The following is a 19,443-nucleotide window of genomic DNA, read 5'->3' as shown; positions in this document are numbered from 1 at the left end:
GTTAAACTATGTATGCTTATTATTATATACTATTCTGTTCAAGGATATCAGCAAGCTGCCAATCAGGACGTTGGAATGCCTGCCTCATGTGATGCAACCCATGTATTATTAGTCTCTGTTTTTAATGGCAGATATGCTATCAGAGAATAAATGCAAATGATAATGTCTGGTTCACCACTATATTAGGATCTTCAACAAAAAGGCTTGGTGGTTCTCTTTGAAACACACACGGTGACAAAGATGAGGCTTACCCAAATTTAAGAACTGAAAAGCCAAAGCACTGCGATTCTCTTAAATGTCTGCTGCTTATAGGTTTATCGAATTCGAACCAAGTTGCAAAACAATGGCTGAATTGAAAAAGTTGGTTGGTTGGGGACGTAATAGTTCTGCAGAAACCCGCAATTCTTTTATATTAATTTTTTTTCTTCAACTGTGAGGCTTTTCTTTTGTGGAACACATACGGGTTTCCTTTTTAGAACTTGTTACAATAGGGTGGATGTCTCATTTTCCCTTTATTAATTAGTTCGTTGGTGTTTGTGTAGTTAGTCTAACTTCAATTGTCCCCAACAAGACTAATTTCAGTAAAATTTTACCTTCAGTATTCATAACTGTTTTTCACTGAACTGATGACATGTTACAGAACCCCTCCTGATAGGATTAATGAAACGATTAGAGAGATATTACAGCTTTACATGTTTCCTTCATTATTTTCTTGTACACATAAACCTTGATATAATAAATATGAATATAAAAGATTATTAGATATAATAAAACAAACATTTTCTCACTGATATTGGCATGTAACAAATGTATAAATAGATGTGAAGAAAGAAAGGGGGTTAACCGAAGGGCCCGATTTTTGTTAGTCATATCATAAGAAGCCAACAAACAAAGGTTGTGGGGATCGATCCCCACCTGTGGCAAGTTAGTTTTTCATCCACTTTCCTGTCCATTAATTATATTTCATTTATTAAGCATGAGTAATTTCCCCTATGCTGTCCTTGGTGTCAGTGTTTGTTGGCTTCTTATGATATGAATACATAATAGAGGTATTTGTGTTGGATGGGACTTCATTATAACGACATTCAGCTCTCTTGTCTGATGGTTAAAATGTTCATCTCCCTAAATGTTCATTCGTGTGAGATCAAGATGCAGTACAATTTCCAGCAATAATGTGCTACAGAAGTATCGTTAAAATGAATTTGCATTTTGGCACTTACCTTCACATAACCCTCGTAAGCTGTGCCAACACCTCGTGTAGGATCAATCCCTACTGGCCTCTTCGCTGAAAAGCAGGTGACACTCATATACTTTCAACATATCACAAAGACTACCACAGCAACAAGACTACTGCATCGTTTTGTTTTTTCTCATTCTTGACTTGCTTCATAGAAAACAGCAATGGAAAAATCAAGGAATGTCTGGAATTTCAACATCTGTGAGCTAACATGTTAAAGCAGAGAGAGAGAGAGAGAGAGAGAGAGAGAGAGAGAGAGAGAGAGAGAGAGAAATGAAAAAATAAAATACAAAAGAACAGAGAAAGAAAAATGGCAAGGAAAGCATTCGGAATAAAAGTACTAAAATGTCAAACTGAAATAAAAAAGAGGGTAATTTGTGTAACAGAAAGTGCTAAAGTTGTACGGAAGGAAAGACGGACAGGGCTCCCCTTCACACAAATGCAGCAAAAGCTAGTCCAGCAATTCCAAAAACAGGTAAGCTTATGCTCTGAATTTGAGCAGTAAGCGCTGCAACTGACATGCAAAACCATATTTTGCTGAACAATTAGTTCAATGTCTATACAATTACATTTTGAGCAATCTTAACAATGTACAGCCTTTGTCATAAGGAAAAGATGCCACATGTATGACGACAGCTAACTCTGGAATGTCTGGCTGGTTTCCCATTGCATATGCATAGTAGGAAAACTCATGAAAGGGAGTAAAACCCACGTCCCTTCCCAACGGAGCTTTCAAGCACCAGGAATTAGTTCCAGGCAGCCATGATTGAGCTACTTGCTGCTTGTGGCTTTGTTTCTTTGACAAATACTGAGCAGGAGATGACAGGCCACAATTAAGCATGCTGTTACGATGCAATTTAAACACATCTTACTTTGGTCCATGGGCACAGGACACACTGCAGGCACCTTGTCTTGGCAAGTGACATGGCAGGCGAAGCCGCATACTGCACAATGCCAAAGATGAGAAAACCTGGGTTCTTTTTTCTTCTTTTTCATTTGCTTGCAAAATATGTGTGAAAGGCAGGTGCCACTTTCAGAGGAAGTTTTTCCTTTTGCGAGGAAGTTGTTCTGGCATGCTTTTACAAAGGAACGTGCACTTTCTCATCTTAGCAATGTACACTGCACATTGTGTTTGCATTTCAGCAGCACTCACAAGAACGACTCTCGCAGATATGGTCAGTGGTACTATTATGCAGCCTTTTCTGGCCCTACACTTTCATGGCACCTGTGCTTCATATGCTTTATTCATGCTCATAACAATCACCATGAATATGTGAGCTAAAGGAGAACGATCTCCTAGTAGTTGATAGCGACAGCTAAATGTAGTGGCATTATATGCACTTAATTTTCACAATCAATATTCAGTAGAATTTTGGTGCTAAGATCATGCCTGATGCGGATTTCGGGATAAAAATTTTTAAGTGCACCAGCACAAATGCATTAGTAGCTTACAACATGCTAAAGTTCGGATGCTGCAAACTGCAAAATGCAGATTGCATTTTATATGCAGATGCAGATTGCAAAATTATATGATCCTTCATGATCTCCAGTGGAGCCAGCAAGGAGGTGCCAGTGCGGCTGTAGCGCCGAGCACTCGCTGTTGTCATGCCAGCAGAGTGCCCACATCGATGCGCTGGTCGCATCCTATTGTCAGAGCGACCTTGGTCACTCCCCCTTGGCTCCCACCTCCCCCCGTCCCCGCAAAAAAAAAGCATTTGCTTTCCTTACTTTGTGACACTTTCTTTAGTTTCTTTGCATTTCATTTACATTTTTAAACAATCCTTGGCTATCTTCAGTGACAATCTTATCAGGAGCTGGCAATCGCACACTACCCAGTCTTCTTGTGTCAGCAAGATTGGTGGCATTTCTTTATCTAGGTAGACCTCATCTCTGTATTCCATGCCTTCTGCCATCTTCGGGACCCGTTGAGAATTAGAAACTTCTCTACCTTTGCACCCGTCAGATTTTATGTTATGAAGCAGCTTCATCGCCAGAAAGGAAAGTAAACAGATTCCCTTATCTTGCACAAATCATGTCCTTATAACTATCAGGCTATGACGCAGCAACAGAAGAAACTCTGATAACCAGACAGATCCTGCAATGTTGGCCATTGAAAAAATGAACTGCACAGTTGGCTGCTGCTAAAATGTGTGCAAAACAAGCAAACCAGTTATTCACATCCGTGTCAGCCAATAGGAGCACTCCCTGCATTCCATGCAACTGCAGTAATGAATTGTGACGCTAGTTCTCCCTTTCTGCGATTTTTTTTTGTTTTCAGTATTATTTCTGCGTCGAGAAATACAATGCATTGGCTATCTGAATTTCCAATCTCCTGTGTCTTTGACAACACAAAGATGGCGGCATTGTGTAAAGGGAAAGCTGTGCGATCAGTGGTGCAACAGCACCTCCTGAAACCCCATTTTCTTCCAAATTTCAAAAACAACACACTAAAGAAGTGCAACTTTCTCAAATTCTGCAGTGTACTTCTTCACAATATTTCACCATGAGATAAAAGAAGGTCTTAAAATTGTGGAAAAGAATTAATTAAAAAGAAACTCGCCACCCCAGGCCTGCGAAAGTGGATGTCCAGCAAAGCCATCGAAAACCACCACTACAACTGCTGAGGGGCATACACAATGCTTTACGGCTTTAGAGTAATGGTAGCAGTGCTATTTTAGAGTAATGGTAGGAATGGGAGCAATGGCAATCTTTACAGCATGCCGCAGCCCATAGTGGTGCTGCAAGAACATTGAAATCAGTTGCTAGGCTGGTTATTTTATATACGAAAGGCTAGGGACATCACACCCCGTGCTGCAAGCTGGCGTCGCAGCAGGATCTTTACTAGTAATCTTTACTGGGAAACGTATGTGGGGAGCCCTAAGTGCTTTGCATGCTATCACAAGCGCCTTATCATCAATCATGTGGTTCAGTTGCTTGTTTTCAGCTTGGTCTTTATTGAAACATACACTGTTCTGTACGTCGTATGCGTGATTCCAAAGAATGCACGCACTATTCGCTTCACTTTTCCAAGTGCTTGTAGCCTCTGCCATATAGGGGTATGAGCCATTGCATTTTTTGCTTGCTTACAGGGGTGCGAGCCATTGATGATGATAGCTTTCTGTCAGCGGAAGCGAAAGAATCCCGGAATCCTAGCCATATACAGCTTTGCTGTAAAAAGAAAATTTTTTGACCAAGTTGGCAATTTTTAGATTTTTTTTTTTTTTCTTTTTGCGTTCTGGGTGATAGGAATTTTGGGTAAGGTGGAAGCTTGGGTGAGTTGCTGATTCAATATCGACATGTTTACATATACATAACAGAACTATACATATACATAACTATGTACATGCTCATGTATATAGTTCTGACGATTTTGCAAATAACAATCAGTTAAGTCAGTGCCTGCGTTGTGTCGTTCCTTCAGTCCTCGTCTTTTGCGCTGTGCAAACATGTCGATAATGAATCTTGGGTGATAAAAATTTTTAGTGCCACCCCAATAGATTCACATGATTGAGGTTCCACTGCAATGTAAGCACAATTGAACAAGTTTGTCATAAAGCAGATATAGCATAAGCAGTTTTCACATGCCAGTATTGCCATAATGAAGTTTTAATATCGGTTGGTTCTTCTTTTGGCAAAGTGCCCAAATGCTATGAGGAAACTGAAACAATAGGAAAACATTAGAAAGTGGGAGTGAAATCGGCAAACATTGTAAGAAAGTGATCAGAAATGGCAACAACAGAGAAACAACAGAAAACACAAGACAGTGTAATGCTGGCCTTATTAGTGATGCATGATTAGATGTAGTGTGGAGATGCAGGACAAACAGGAGAACAGAGACACATGGCAGTGTGTGCATCTGCTCTCCTGTACATCTTGCATCTCCATGCTGTGCAGTATGGTTCACTGTAAAAGGGAACACTTTGCTGGTAATAAATCCGACATAACTCAAACACTTCTAATTTATTGAGAGCAAAATGCCTGACTGGACACATTTAGCTGACATTTATGTATTAAAATTTAGCCTGCATGCCTTCAGGCCACATTTCAGCCACAATTGATAGCCAAATATTAACCGAATGTTCTCTTCAAAAGTGGACCATACAGTACCTCTAAAGATGTAAAAGTAGATAAATTTGAGGAAAAAACAATATGGAAAATGCAACAACATGGAAACAACAGAATAAAGTCAGCAATAAAAAAGAGTAACTGTTCTGCTTACCTTCACAGACAGCCCCCTGACGAATGAGTCCAACCATAAGGGAAGTACAGTGATTGCATTTTAGAGGGGCTACAAAGGTCCGTACTAGAAACTGGTGGGCTTTGGGCTATTCAAGGCAGAAGGAAGGAGACCAGAAGTGCACTTTTAACACAATACTCTCTATGCACACCTTTATTTCAAAAGCACTGCGAGACAAGCACACGCACGCATGTGTGTGTATGTTTATTAGTTCATCCTGCTTTGAACACACACATATATATATATATAAATATAAATTTTCAATGCAAAATAAACTAATAAATAAAGAATCCGAGAAATGCTTGACAGCGAATACAGAAAGAAACCCAAGAATGTCTACTCACAATCTCATTTCTTTAGTTAGATACTAAAAAGGTTTTGTCCATATCTACTGTAACATGCGGCCAATATATAACAGAAAAAGCTCGAAGTAATTCTTTTAAAACTTTCTGTGAATGATAAGGGATCAAAAAACCATATTTTGTCTTAGTTTCTTCCAAAAAAAAAAAACAAATTATAATCATGCTGTGCATTTTGTATTTCAATCCTCGTTACAGTGGACCAAAGCATAAGTCTCAACTTGTTTTAGATAAATTCTAGAGACAATGGCAGTGTGTGTTGTAGTGCATTTTTAATGGCAGCTTTTTCAGGTACAAACAATACCTGATTTCACTGATATGCTAATTTCAGGCAAGGTATAATCTCGTAGTGAACACAGGTCTTAAGAAAAAAAAGCTATCCATATTAGGAATTTTGGATACTACAAAGCCCATTACAGATATTGAAGAACAGATCATCTGAGGCAGAAAAACTAGCTGCTGTTTATGCGTGCATTTCTACACATAAAGATCAGAATTGGCAACTGAAGCACCCAGAATCACTTAGTAAAAGGAAACCTACCTTTGGTGTAAGAACGGTTATTTGAGAGCGAATGTCAGCAATGGGCGATGAAATTTTGATTCCTCTGTGTTCCTGCAAGAAAATGCATCCAACACAAAGTCACTCAGCAGAAAAGCTGAGGAGGTACACAATGCACAACAGAAAAGAAGAAAAGATAGCCCATGAGAGTCGTAGCAGATTGGGAGTCTGGTCCTAGCGCAGCATACAGTACAGACATGTGCAGGTGTGCACAGCCGTGTAATTGGAGTGGTTAACAAAAATAAAACAGTCAGTGTGTACTCCTGAAACATATTTTGACCGTGTATATGCTTCAGTGGCATCTGAACTGGTGCAGGCTTGCAAGGAGGAGGGCGGCAAGGTTGATGACGAGGATCATAGGGACGGGCAGCACAAGATCAAAAGGTAATGTAATAACCAGCTTCTTCAGTTCAATTTTATTCTTTTCTTATCTGTTGCAAGAACATGAGAAATAAAAAAAATAAAATACTTGTTACAAAATTTGCCCACCTGTCTCAAGACAACACACGTAACAGCAGACTAGTTTTTAGAAAGCTCAATAGTTTGCATGATTGTTCAAATAACTACAGTTCTTCAATCGGCGCACTCTGTTAGCAGATTGTTATGACTGATATGGGGGGGCGGGGTTGCATATTGTGCGAGAATGGGGATAGACAACGGGTATGTACTGGCAATTACGCCCACCTCGGCAAAGACGCGCTTCAGAAGTCAGCCATGCAAGTTGTGTTCCATGGCAGAAAAGTTGTTTCGGGGCTCCGTGAAATCAACATTTCTGACAACATTCTAAATTCGGCCGCTAAGACAACTAAAACTAGATCAATTAGATAAATACGAACAGTGGAAATGACTTCGTCCTCAAGGTGGGATAACAGCGAGTTCAGCTGCACGACCTTTTGTAATCACGACACTGCCACTGCTAATGAATTCTGTCATTTTCTCAGTGAGCTGCAATTAGGGGATTTCAAAATCTACTTTTGTTATGTGCCATGGTTCAACACACGTTTGGTGCTTAGCCAAGCAGAGCACAACACTCTTCGTGTTGTAGAAATTATTTGTGGGGCACAATGTGGGCGCTTTTAACCATAGGTCAGTTCCATGTAAGTTGCTTGAACACATAATATATTCTAGCCTAATGTCACATCTCGAATCGAACCCGTTTCTTCACGCCTAATCAGTAAGGTTTTCACAAACACAACTCCTGCGAAACTCAACTGCTTGTTTTTACCAATGATTTGTTTTCCATTTCAAATTGTTCATCATTTGTGGATCGCATCTTTATAGATTTTGTGAAGGCATACGATACTGTGTCACATCAACTACTACTTTTCAAGCTAAGTAAACTAAATTTTGATACTAATCTGGTGAAGTGGATCAAGTGCTTTTTTGCAGGGGCATACCCAGTACATTACAATTAATGACTGTGACTCACCTATATAACTCACCTCATAACATCCAGAGTTCCTCAAGGCTCCGTACTAGGTCCTCCGATTTTCTTGATTTATATTAACGACCTTCCTGGTTCCATTGACTCACAAATTAGACTCTACGCTGATGGTTGTGTATTATATAGACAAATATCAAAAGCTTCTGTTGCAGTCGCTCTTCAATCTGATCTGGATAATTTCTCCCGGTCTATGGAATTAAATATTGGCAAGTGAAAGCAATGAGAATAATGCATATGCCTAACCAGTCTTCATGCACCTCCTTCCTTAATAACTCACTTTTAACTTTTGTCCCCGATTATAAGTATCTTGGTGCATACATTACTGCAAACCTATCATGGAAAAAGCACGTTGAACATATCACTAATAATGCTAATGGAACACTTGCTTTCCTTCGCCATAATTTCTCCCAGGCTCCTGTGTTCCTAAAACTGCTTCTATATAAGACTCCCGTGGCCCGAAAGTAGACTGTGCCTCTTCCGTTGGGGATCCCGACAAAAAATCACTCATACAAGTCCTCAAATCCATTTAAGATTGCTCTGTTCATTTTATACTTTCTAATTATTCTCGTTCAGCCAGTATAACATTCATGAAGAAAACATGAGATCTTCCTGACCTTTTCTTATGCTGTTGTACTTCTTGTTTATGTCTCTTTCACGAAATATATTTCACCAATGAAACTCTAAAGCAATCACTTTTTATTACTCCCACCTACTTTCCATCCTGCATGGACCACCAGTTCAAAGTTGGCGTGCTAAGCTGTAGGATTAATCTTTATTTTGATTTGTTTGTTCCGAAGACTAGCGTGATCCGGAACCACCTTGCCACCTCTGTCGTGTCCATCCCAGTACCCAACGCCTTCAAGTCTGCTGTGTATGAACATTTTCATTAATATGCCAACTACACATGTATTTTTGTTTATTACCCACCTCTGTAATGCTGAATGGCACCGAGAGTAAACAAATGAAATGAAACGAAATGAAATGAAATAAGTCAGCAAACTCACTCCTTAGTACACTCACTCAAAGTTGAGTTTGAGTGAGCACGGCACAGTAGAATTTTGGTGAGTTTGAGTGAGACAGGTTGAGCACAATTTTCGTGAGTTAAAGTAAGAGTGAGCCTGCCTGAGTAGAACTTTGGTTAGTCTGAGTCCGAGTGGGCCGGGCTGAGTAGAATTTCAGTGAGTTTGAGTCCAAGCAGTGCTTAAAGTCAGGGGGGGCCCAGGTGACCCAGCCCACCCTCCATTTTATAAAGAAAGGCTCGCACACCCCCCCTCCCCCTCGGTAAGTCAAGTGTAACAATGCGGCACCCACTCGACAAGCACTGGAGGCGATTTTATTACCTGCAGTGCCTTGTGCGGGGCAATTCTAACTCTCCAATTTTTCGAATAATGATTTAATAAGAATTAACCAGTTGATGTGGCATGACGAAAAACAGGAAAGCAGGTATCCTGCTATTGTTGTACAGCTCCATGCACTTCCCAGGGGTGGGACTGCCCAAAGTCATTTTAGAGCAATTTTGGAACAAGTAAATTGAGTTTGGGAGGAGCTTGAAGCAGCTTGGAGCAGGCTAAATTTCATTTTGGAGCAATTTGAAGTATTTTTGCTTCATTTTTGAGCAATTGAGGACGACGCAACGAGCTATGGAAAGAAGAATGATAGGTGTAACGTTAAGGGATAAGAAAAGAGCAGATTGGGTGAGGGAAGAAACGCGAGTTAATGACATCTTAGTTGAAATCAAGAAAAAGAAATGGGCATGGGCAGGACATGTAATGAGGAGGGAAGATAATTGACGGTCATTAAGGGTTACGGACTGGATCCCAATGGAAGGGAAGCGTAGCAGGGGGCGGCAGAAAGTTAGGTGGGCGGATGAGATTAAGAAGTTTGCAGGCATGGCATGGCCACAATTAGTACATGACCGGGGTTGTTGGAGAAGTATGGGAGAAGCCTTTGCCCTGCAGTGGGCATAACCAGGCTGATGATGATGATGATGAATCTGCATTTTGGGAGAGTAATCGAATATGGAATATGGCAGCACACCTCGAAACCACGATGAAACACAGAATAAACCGACACAACGCACATAGAAGTGCGCTTTGTAGCAATAGCATACTAGAATATGGAAGAGTGGGTAGAGAGGCGGCACGGTGCATGCTTTCCAGTAAAGGTGAAAACATCGGTGGCACTACGATCAAACTATATATTCCAGCACCAATACTCATGACGATAGCAGAAAATGTTCTCAAATTACGTGGTCCAATGGACGCAGTAACATAATTTGTGGATGACCATATGTCTCTGCAGACCCAGAGAGCCGGGATCAACCCTGGGCTGGCATAACGTAAAACTATTCCAATCTGACTTTATTGCAATAGCAATTATATGGATACTCCAGGCGCATTTCTGCCGCCGCCATGGCCATGATGTTCTGTATAAAGTCCAGGGGCGATAACATCGTCACTGCACGCCGTATGCTGTATGCGAGAGTGAAAGTGTTCGATAGTAAGTCGAAGATGGCGGCTCAATCTCGGGCGTGAGAGGAAGGAAAGCGGGAAGGAAACATGCTCTCTTCCGTCGCGCACAAGGCACCACAGAGAGGCGGTGTGTTCTACTCCAGCGGCTGCTAGGTATGGCGCGGCAGCACAGGCCCTATCTTGAAAGCAATCTGCAAAGGGGACAGAGTGAGAGTGCTGATAGCTTCGTGTGCACTGTGTTTTTGCCACTTAGTTCGCGTTGATGTGAAAGGTAGCAGGAAGGTGAATTCGCTCACTGCTGCTGCCGCGCTTCCTCACTACAGTGTTTTGACAGCGAGTTTCTGCGGTCATCGAGTGAGATGTGTTCATGTTTGCTTGTGCTCGCGTGACACCATGCTTGTTAATTTGGTTAGTAAGAGAATGTTCACAAATTTATACGGCTGATTAAGCTACTATCCTTTCTTCGTATAGCTGTCTACTAACTTGCTATCGGAATCGATGCTTCGGCGACTTCTCGGCGACCGCCCTAGCCGTTTCGCCAGTAGCAACGACAGCCGGGAGTGCACGAACACTTGCCGAAAGCGTCGAAAAATTCAGTGTTATAAGCGCGAAAATTCCAAGAAACAGTGCAGGAGGCGCGGTCGGGCGGTGTGCGGCATATTGACGGCTGCACTCTTTTTCGGAGAACGAATCAGCTCATTGTTTGCGGCCACTGCCAGAGCATACATGCCGAAGCGATTGTGACGCTGCGTAGCGCAATTTCCGTCAATTTTCTGAGTTTGGCACAGTTTTGAGCAGAAATGTGCATTTGTATCAAAATAGTGCAATTGGCACAGGAGTCCCGCCCCTGATTTCCCTGAGGCATTTCACGTGATGGTCACCGCCCTTGTTTGACTAAGATTCTTGGCCCAGCATACTTTATCATGGGAAGCCAAGGGGGTTAACCGAAGGGCCTAATTTTTTAATAACCATATCATGAGAAGTCAACAAACAAAGATGCCAAGGACAACATAAAGGAAATTGCACTTACTAGTGAATTAAAGTAATGATAAATTAATGGCAATGAAAGTGGATTAAAAAACAACTTGCCACAGGTGGGGAACGATCCCATGTCTTCGCCCAGCATACTGTTTCATGAGCCACCTAAGCATGAAGCTACCTGCTCATGAATTAGTGAAGGTTCACCTAGGTTTCTCAATGTTGCCAGTTAAGAGGAAGCTTTAGCTCAGGCCCAACTCCGACGTTGCCTATTGAAATACATGTAAAACGCGAAGATGTTTTTCTAAGACAACCCCTGGACCGATTTTAATGAAATTTGTTGCATTTGAGAGAGAAAGTTAAATTATAGTGACCATTGGAAGCATTCTAATTAGAAGATATTCTAATTGGCATCAAGAGAGAAAAAAAAAAAAAAGGAGTTGTGCAGGTTATGCAATGCGCAAGTTAGATAACCGTCGGACCATTACGGTTACAGAATGGGTACCGAGAGAAGGGAAATGCAATCGAGGACAACAGAAGACTAGGTGAAGCGATGAAACGAGGAAATTCGCGGGCGCTAGTTGGAATCGGTTGGCGCAGGACAGGGGTAATTGGAGATCGCAGGGAGAGGCCTTCGTCCTGCAGTGGACATAAAACAGGCTGATGATGATGATGATCATGAACCATTTACCTGCCCAAGTTATTTTGAAAAAAAAAAAAACGTTTCCAAAATATCAATCTTTCCTAAATGCTAGATTGAACGAAAAAACCAGTCAATAACACAAAGAACAAGAGGAGAGGTTCACACCACAACGACTGGACTATCAACTGAGGTTTATTAGAATCGGTGTACTGGTTCGGTGAACTGGTTTTTTTTTTCGTTCAAGTATGTACCAACTGGCCCAGATTTCAACCCTTCTGCTAGATTGAATTGACACATCAAATAAAATGCCCGAAATACAGTGAGAAAATATATTTTTTTTGCAGAACACCCATAAAAATTTCTTTCGTCTAGGGAAAGTTGGCTTCACTACACTGCTTCAAATTGGCATTATTTGCTTATTCCTTCTTTCATATTATATATATATATATATATACATGTATATAAATGAGCATGTGTGAATGTGCATGTGCTATGGTGGTCGTTGCCCTATGAGGGTCACCCCTCCACTGAAGGAAGACTAAGTCCAGACAGAGTCCAAGTGAGATTGGCTCAGCAGAGTTTTCGCGAGTGCATGTCTAAGTGAGCCCTAAGCAAAAAATATCATTTGTGAGCGAGTCTGAGTGAGTTGCATTTATTTTGCCAATCTACGCTGTTGAATTCTTTTCCACCCTTAGTCAACGCAAGATTACAAGCAACATGGAGATGCACAAGTAAGATCGGTGTACAGTTGAGAACAAACCATCCTTGTTTATCATTCAGAAGCATCAAAGTTCTCACCTGCTTCTAATGATGATGTGTGGTGTTTTATGGCGCAAGGGCCAGGTTTGACCAAAGAGCGCCATGACATGTGGTAATGTTGACGATGTATTGTGGATGACATGCACAATGAACTCATCATGGTAGATGTGATATGGCTGTAAAAGGGCCTAAAAAACTTACGCTGTAAGTGGAGTGGAATATATAGGTGGTAAAATAATGACGGTGACTAGGATGTGATGTGGGCTATGGCAGTGTGCTTTCGTTAAAAGATGATGCATTAAAACCATAGCACTGACACCAGAGCTTCAAGACAGCCCTTGAATGCAGGGCTGTTAGTCGTGTGCTTAAAAGTTGCCTGGCCAGATGATTTTCAGGGTGTCCGTTTCGGCTAAAACCTCTAAGACTGTTTGCAGACTAAAAAGAGGTTCATCGCTACGAAAAAATGCAGGGTGAAGGGGTAAATTCTCGCGATATGTAGCAGGGAAATACTTTTTCCTCTCTGTTTCTATTTCAAGGCACTGAATAAGAGCATGCAGGACAGTGAGAGTATTGCCGCACTTAACACAAGTTGGAGGATCGCCCCCAGTCAAGAGATGAGAGTGGGTGCCGTATGTGTGGCCTATCCTTAATCGGCAAAGAAGTACCTCCTTGTACCTTGCTATTTTACCATTTATCCAGTTCCCCAGTTTTGGTTTTATTTTGTGAAGCTTATTCATTGCTTGTTTATCCCATTCGCCTTGCCAATGATTCCGCAATTTACTGTGTAGAAAAGGCTTTAGGTCTGTGGCAGGGATGGGGATATTTGAATCTGCATCGCTAAAAGTTACTGACCCCGCGCTTTCGTCAGCAGCTTCGTTGCCTTTTATACCTTTGTGACCAGGTACCCAGCATATCACAATCACTTGATTGCACATATATAGGGAGCACAACAGACTGTACAGCTCACTAAAAACTGAGTTTTTATATTTTCTTGGTCTAAGTAGGGCTCTGACTACACTTAATGCTCACCTGCTTCTAAAGAATGCACCAAATTGAGCAAAATGTCAAATACTGGCTTCTTGCCTTGCTACAGACCAGGAGTTTGAAGTTGTGATTTATGTAATACAATGTGAATTCGTGCTGTTTTTGGCATCATACATCACCTGCCATAGTTCGCTCACCACCAGTCCTATGTAAAAAGCAGGAGCAAAACAAAAATTAACTGACTCTGCTGTTGTCAAAGTAGCGAGTGTGCAAGCTACACAGTCCTTAAGCTGACACAGGGATTCTAATTACCTCTGCACTTATTATGTACCCAAACATCCCCCTTATCTGAGTAATCTATTAAAAAATTTCTGCTTCCTATTGATGAAACAAGTGCATGCACCATGCAGGCAAGTCAATAGTACTATGCAGCATATCGCTTTGGGCCGGATAAAATTGACTGCGTTGAACTGGCTTGCGAACCGGTTCAGTTTTAGAAACCGGTTCACAAACCATTACACTTTTTTATTTCTCTGAGCCAGAACTGAACTGGAATGAAATCAGAGTGCATTGAACCTGAATCCGAACCAAACCAGCATTTTTTTATCTACTTTTTCAAACCATGAATCATTACCAGGGGTGAATAGAATAAGTAGGCACTCACTCATACTCACTCAGAATAAGTGGGCACTCACTCATACTCATTTACCAATATTTTTGTAAGCTATGTACTTATACTCCTGTGCACTCACGCTACTACTCACTTTCTTACAAAGGGGAGAGCAGAAGTGGTGCAGAAAAAAAGAGACCAGACAGGAAAAATGCTCACTTGCAACTGAGTTTATGTTGACAAACTACCAACACAAACACCAACATGCATGTGCTGACACTAGTATGAGATATAATATCACGTGACACATGAGGCTGCAGCACTAGAACATGCCGCCATCAATAATCACTTCATTGGCCTGAGTGGTAATGCCGTCAACACACGCAAGCCCAGATGAAGCCCTTCCAAAACTGACTATGTAAAATAAGTGGGGGGGGGGGGGGGGGGGGGGACAAAGTTTTTTCAGCCACAAGAGAGGTACATTAACTCCTTGTCTATCAGATGCACTGACGTCACACTGATATATTTAAGTCAGAGTTGATCCAACGTCACAGCCACATTGCCTGCAGTGTGCAGGCAAGTGCACTAGTGTTTAAAGATGTTGAGTGTTCTCTTATATTTAAGCGCACCTGCCTGCGCACTGCACGCCATGTGCCTGCTCAGCTCATTTTCAATGAAGCCAAGTTGAAGAGCCAAGCAAAAGGCAGGCTTGAGGCTGATCGGATCAACTCTGACATAAGAATATTGTTAAGGCATGAGACATTTATTCAGAAGGCTCGGCGCGAAAGCACTGGATGGGACGAGGCTGCCAGACCGAAAAACAAAGTCCTCCTCTTCCTTCTCTCCCACGGCTCCTTCCCTTCTGCTTCGTACATATAAACGTGCCATTACACTACTTCTCACGCAGATGAAGCCTGCTGGGCGAGTCAGGTGGCCTTGTGCCAAGTTTTGCACAGCTTGAGCCTGGTGACATGCGTTACCTGAGTCCTGGCTGAACGTCGACCATTGGTGGTAAAGTGTGCTATGCTATAGTTCACCTCGCTGAGGTAGCTGAGTATCACAAGAGGGCTATCACAGTGTACGAAACCATGCTTTCATACTGGGCTCCACAACCAGACCAATTTACCAGCAGCATAGGCAAAGGGGCGGTGGCAGTTGTTGTATGTTGCCTTTAAAGTATCCTGTGAAGCTGGCGTACATAAACGAGCAAGTCTACCAGCCTTTTTGGCACAACAGAGTGTCTCAGCTATAGAATTATCGTCAGTAGTCGACAAAGGGAGGATGGCGTCTAGTGTACAATGAGGAGGGCACGCATACAGATGGAAGAATGGGCTGTAGCAAGTCGTCTCGTGCCTTGCAGTGTTGAAAGCGTACATCATTGTGATATGCACTTGACGTTGTACTTATGTTGTGAGACTGTTCCGGCTGCCATGACAGAAATCTAAGGACCCAAAGATTTTGGAATATTAATTCGTAGTACTAGGGTGTTGTTAACATGACACGAAAACTGAATAACGATTGTTATTCTGAAAAGTTCGGTATGCTGAAGTTCGTGGCATTGAAATATTTTTACACTGAAACTATAAGCAGGTAACAGAAGATTTCTGAAAGGCTTGTTAATCTGAAAAGTTAATTATTGTGGTGTTCATAGTAACAAGTTTTCACTGTACATGGCGAGTTTTGCAAGTGTTTCATTTGAGCTTGTGCACGCCAGCGGAGTTGCCACTGTCAGATTTGGCAGTCGTAGCTGTAGGAAGGAGCTTGACTCTTCGTCGGGACTTAGGACAGCAGGATTTATTTACATCATTTACACCTTAGACAAGACATACATTGGCAGTCTAGCGTGACTCCCATATGGAGCCCGCAAGACTAACATACAGCACACAGCTTACGAGCACACAGCTCACTAGTACATTTCTAGCACGACAATGAGCACATGACGAGCACGCACTAGCAGCCGACAATCGCTGCTTATAAGCACTTGGTCCCCCCTTGATTCCAAGCGGACGGAAACATTCGTCCAGTCATTGTTCGACGTCACCGTTCGACGTAACCGAAGATGACCCGCCCTTTTGAAGGTCGAGGAGGGCTCACATACACGTGCCGCACACACACACTGGTGTAAAGGTCCGGAGCCGACGTCAGAGGGGCTTCGTAAAACTCTGCTCCGTCCCGGGTGGCACGCCGGGTAGCACATTGTCTGTTGTCTCGAAAAGCTCATGGGGAGGTTCCGCCAATTACCTCCCCTCGAAAACTCCCCTGAATGAATGAATGAAGTAACTTTATTTTGGTCCAGAGAAGACGCAGGGGAGATCCCGCGCCACCCGGCTAGTCCCACGTAGGGACCGCCAAGCCGAGCTTGACGGCCCGATCGCGGGCACTCTGGACGGCCAGGGTTTGGTCGTTGAGTTCGGGGCTGCCCAAGAGCGCAGCCCACCTATCCTCGCTGAAGGAGGAGCCGATGGCTTCACACTCCCACAACACATGGTCCAATGTTGCCCTTAGTCCACAGGCAGGGCAGTCCGCACTGGGATATCTTTCGGGGTATATGGCATGAAAAACCGCGAGGTTAGGGTACGCACGGGCTTGTAAAAGTCGAAGGGTAACTGCCCGCGCCCTACATAAGGCGGGGTGCGGGAGGGGGAAGACCCGTCTTGACAGATAGTAGTGCGTGGTGATCTCATTAAACGTAAGCAAGGGTTCCCCGCGGGGCTGAGGGACTGCTGAGGCGGCGCGGTCAGTGAGTCCTCGCGCGGCCTCGTGTGCGCCCTCGTTAGGGTTAGAGGGAGAACCCTCAATCGACCCCAAGTGAGCGGGAAACCAAAATAAAGAATGCGGAGAGATACTTTTGGCGCTTTGGAGAATGCGGAGGGCCTGGGGGGAGACCATGCCGGTTTGGTAGGCCTTAATGGCTGCCTTGGAATCACTATATATTGCCTCTCTGCGACCATCGAGCACAGCCAGCGCGATTGCAACCTGTTCGGCTACCACGGGCCTTGAAGTGCGTACCGTAGCGCAGCAAGTGAGCCTTGAATTGGAGTCTACGATGGAGACGGCGAATGCCTCTTGTTGGACATATGCCGCGGCATCCACGAAGCTTGCCTCAATGTGGTTATTGCGGACATGCTCGAGTAGAGCTCTACCCCTGGCCCGACGTCTGCCGACGTTGTTTGCGGGGTGCATATTGCGGGGCAGGGGCGCGATGTGCAGTTGAGACCTGATGTCGCTGGGAATCCGCATGGCGTCAGGGCACTGGTCGACAGGATTGAGGCCCATCTCATCGAGTATCTTGCGGCCCGTCGGGGTGCCGGATAGCCTGAGCAGCTGTGAGTGCTCTTGTGCCTCGATAATCTCTTCGAGCGTGTTGTGGACTCCGAGCTTCAACAGGTTTTCGGTTTGGGTGCTTGCAGGCAAGCCTAGGGCAAGCTTAAAAACCTTTCTGATGAGTGAATTGAGCTTGTTCCTCTCAGCCACATGCCAATTATGCATGGCCGCCGAGTATGAAAGGTGGCAGAGAACAAAAGCATGTATAATGCGGATGAGATTTTCTTCCTTGATTCCCCGGTGCCTGTTGGCGATCCTCCGAATGAGGCCGAGAGCACTCTCCGTCTTGGCGGTGATCTTTCTGAGTGCGGTTCCATTGGAACCGTTAGACTCGATATACATCCCCAATATTCGGAGTGAGTCCACTCTAGGCACCGGAGACCCGTCACCAGTGAAAAGCCGTATTTCGCTTTCGGACGCCGGTTTCCAATCACGATGGCCGCCACCTCTGGGTCTTTTCTTGTAGAGAAGTAGCTCAGATTTTGATGGAGAACATCTGAGCCCAGTGGGGTGGAGGAAGCGCTCGGTCGCATCGATGGCGCTCTGCATGGCGGCTTCAACTTGGCCGTCGCTCCCGCCGACGCACCAGATGGTGATGTCATCTGCGTAGATAGTATGGGTGATTCCTTGAATCTTCGCGAGCTCCTTAGAAAGCCCGACCATTGCGATGTTAAATAATGTTGGCGAGATGACTGAGCCCTGAGGCGTGCCGCGTGAACCGAGGGTGATCTCTTGCGAAAGGTATCCTTCGATCTTGAGCTTGGCAGTTCTCTGGCTAAGGAAGGATCGGACGAAGTCGTAGACCCTCTTCCCGAGCCCGAGGCCGGCAATAGACTGGAGAATGAACTCGTGTGAAAGATTGTCGAATGCCTTCTGCAGGTCTAGTCCAAGGATGGCTCTGGTATCTCCCGTGCTCCGGTCGATGATCTGATGCTTTATCAGCTTCATGGCGTCCTGTGTCGAGAGGCCGGCTCTGAAACCAATCATATTGTGGGTGTACATGTCATTGGCCTCGATGTGCACCTTGAGCCGGTTGAGCAGGGCATGCTCTGCAACCTTACCAACGCAGGACGTCAGGGAAATTGGTCTTAGATTCTCTATTCCTGGTGCTTTACCGGGTTTGGGGATGAGTACCGTGCAGGCCGCCTTCCACTGTGTGGGGACCTGTCCACTGCGCCAGACTTCATTAATTCTTTCAGTGAGGAAGTCGATCGACTCATCATCGAGATTCCTCAGCATCCTGTTAGTGACGCCATCTGGACCAGGGGCAGATTTGACGTTGAGTGAGAAGAGGACATCTCGGATCTCGGCCGCGGTAAAGTCCTGGTCCAACTCCGGCACCGCACACCCCGCGTAGTCCGAGAACTGGGTAGGGGCAGAGCTATCCGCGACCGGCAGGTACTTGTCTATGAGCCTGTCGACAATCGACACGTCCGGGGTAGAGTCCGTAGCGAGGTGGATGGCTCGCGCGAGGGATCGTCTCTGGCTGGATCTGGTGCTGCCCTCATCGAGAAGGTGTTTGAGCAGACCCCAGCTCTTGCCTGATCTGAGCTGACCCTCGACGGATTCGCAGAGCTCATCCCATTGTTGCTTACACAGGTTCTTGCAGTGATGTTCGATCTGCCTGTTAACTTCCGAAAAAACTCCCCTGAACTGACCCCGCGCCACGTGGCTGCCGGTTATTTGCAGTTCTCTGAAGTGCGCCCCGTCCGGTTGGATTGGAACACGTGCAGCGGGCTGAAATAGCTGGCACGTTGTCACCCCGTACGGCCATTCCTAACACCACGGCGGGGTGAATGTGTCTATAAGCGCACGTGTCTGATGTCGCAACCTCATGT

At 44.2% G+C, this 19,443-nt stretch overlaps 1 protein-coding gene across 3 annotated transcripts in view; it reads right to left on the bottom strand.

Moving 5' to 3' along the window:
- The window catches only part of gek (serine/threonine-protein kinase gek), a 320,768-nt gene that overhangs the window by 69,958 nt on the left and 231,367 nt on the right, over nt 1–19,443 (bottom strand). For all 3 annotated transcript variants that reach the window (XM_075700310.1, XM_075700309.1, XM_075700311.1), the window contains 4 exons: nt 6,375–6,446; nt 5,457–5,562; nt 2,110–2,181; nt 1,221–1,285 (listed from right to left, as the gene is read on the bottom strand). In XM_075700310.1, the coding sequence (XP_075556425.1) occupies nt 1,221–1,285; nt 2,110–2,181; nt 5,457–5,562; nt 6,375–6,446 (315 nt within the window). The remainder of the gene's footprint in view (nt 1–1,220; nt 1,286–2,109; nt 2,182–5,456; nt 5,563–6,374; nt 6,447–19,443) is intronic.

Source organism: Dermacentor variabilis, chromosome 7 (genome assembly GCF_050947875.1).
Source record: "Dermacentor variabilis isolate Ectoservices chromosome 7, ASM5094787v1, whole genome shotgun sequence".
Lineage (NCBI taxonomy): Eukaryota > Metazoa > Arthropoda > Arachnida > Ixodida > Ixodidae > Dermacentor > Dermacentor variabilis.
The sequence above is the reverse complement of the archived record's forward strand: the minus strand, read 5'-3'. Positions and strand labels throughout refer to the sequence as shown.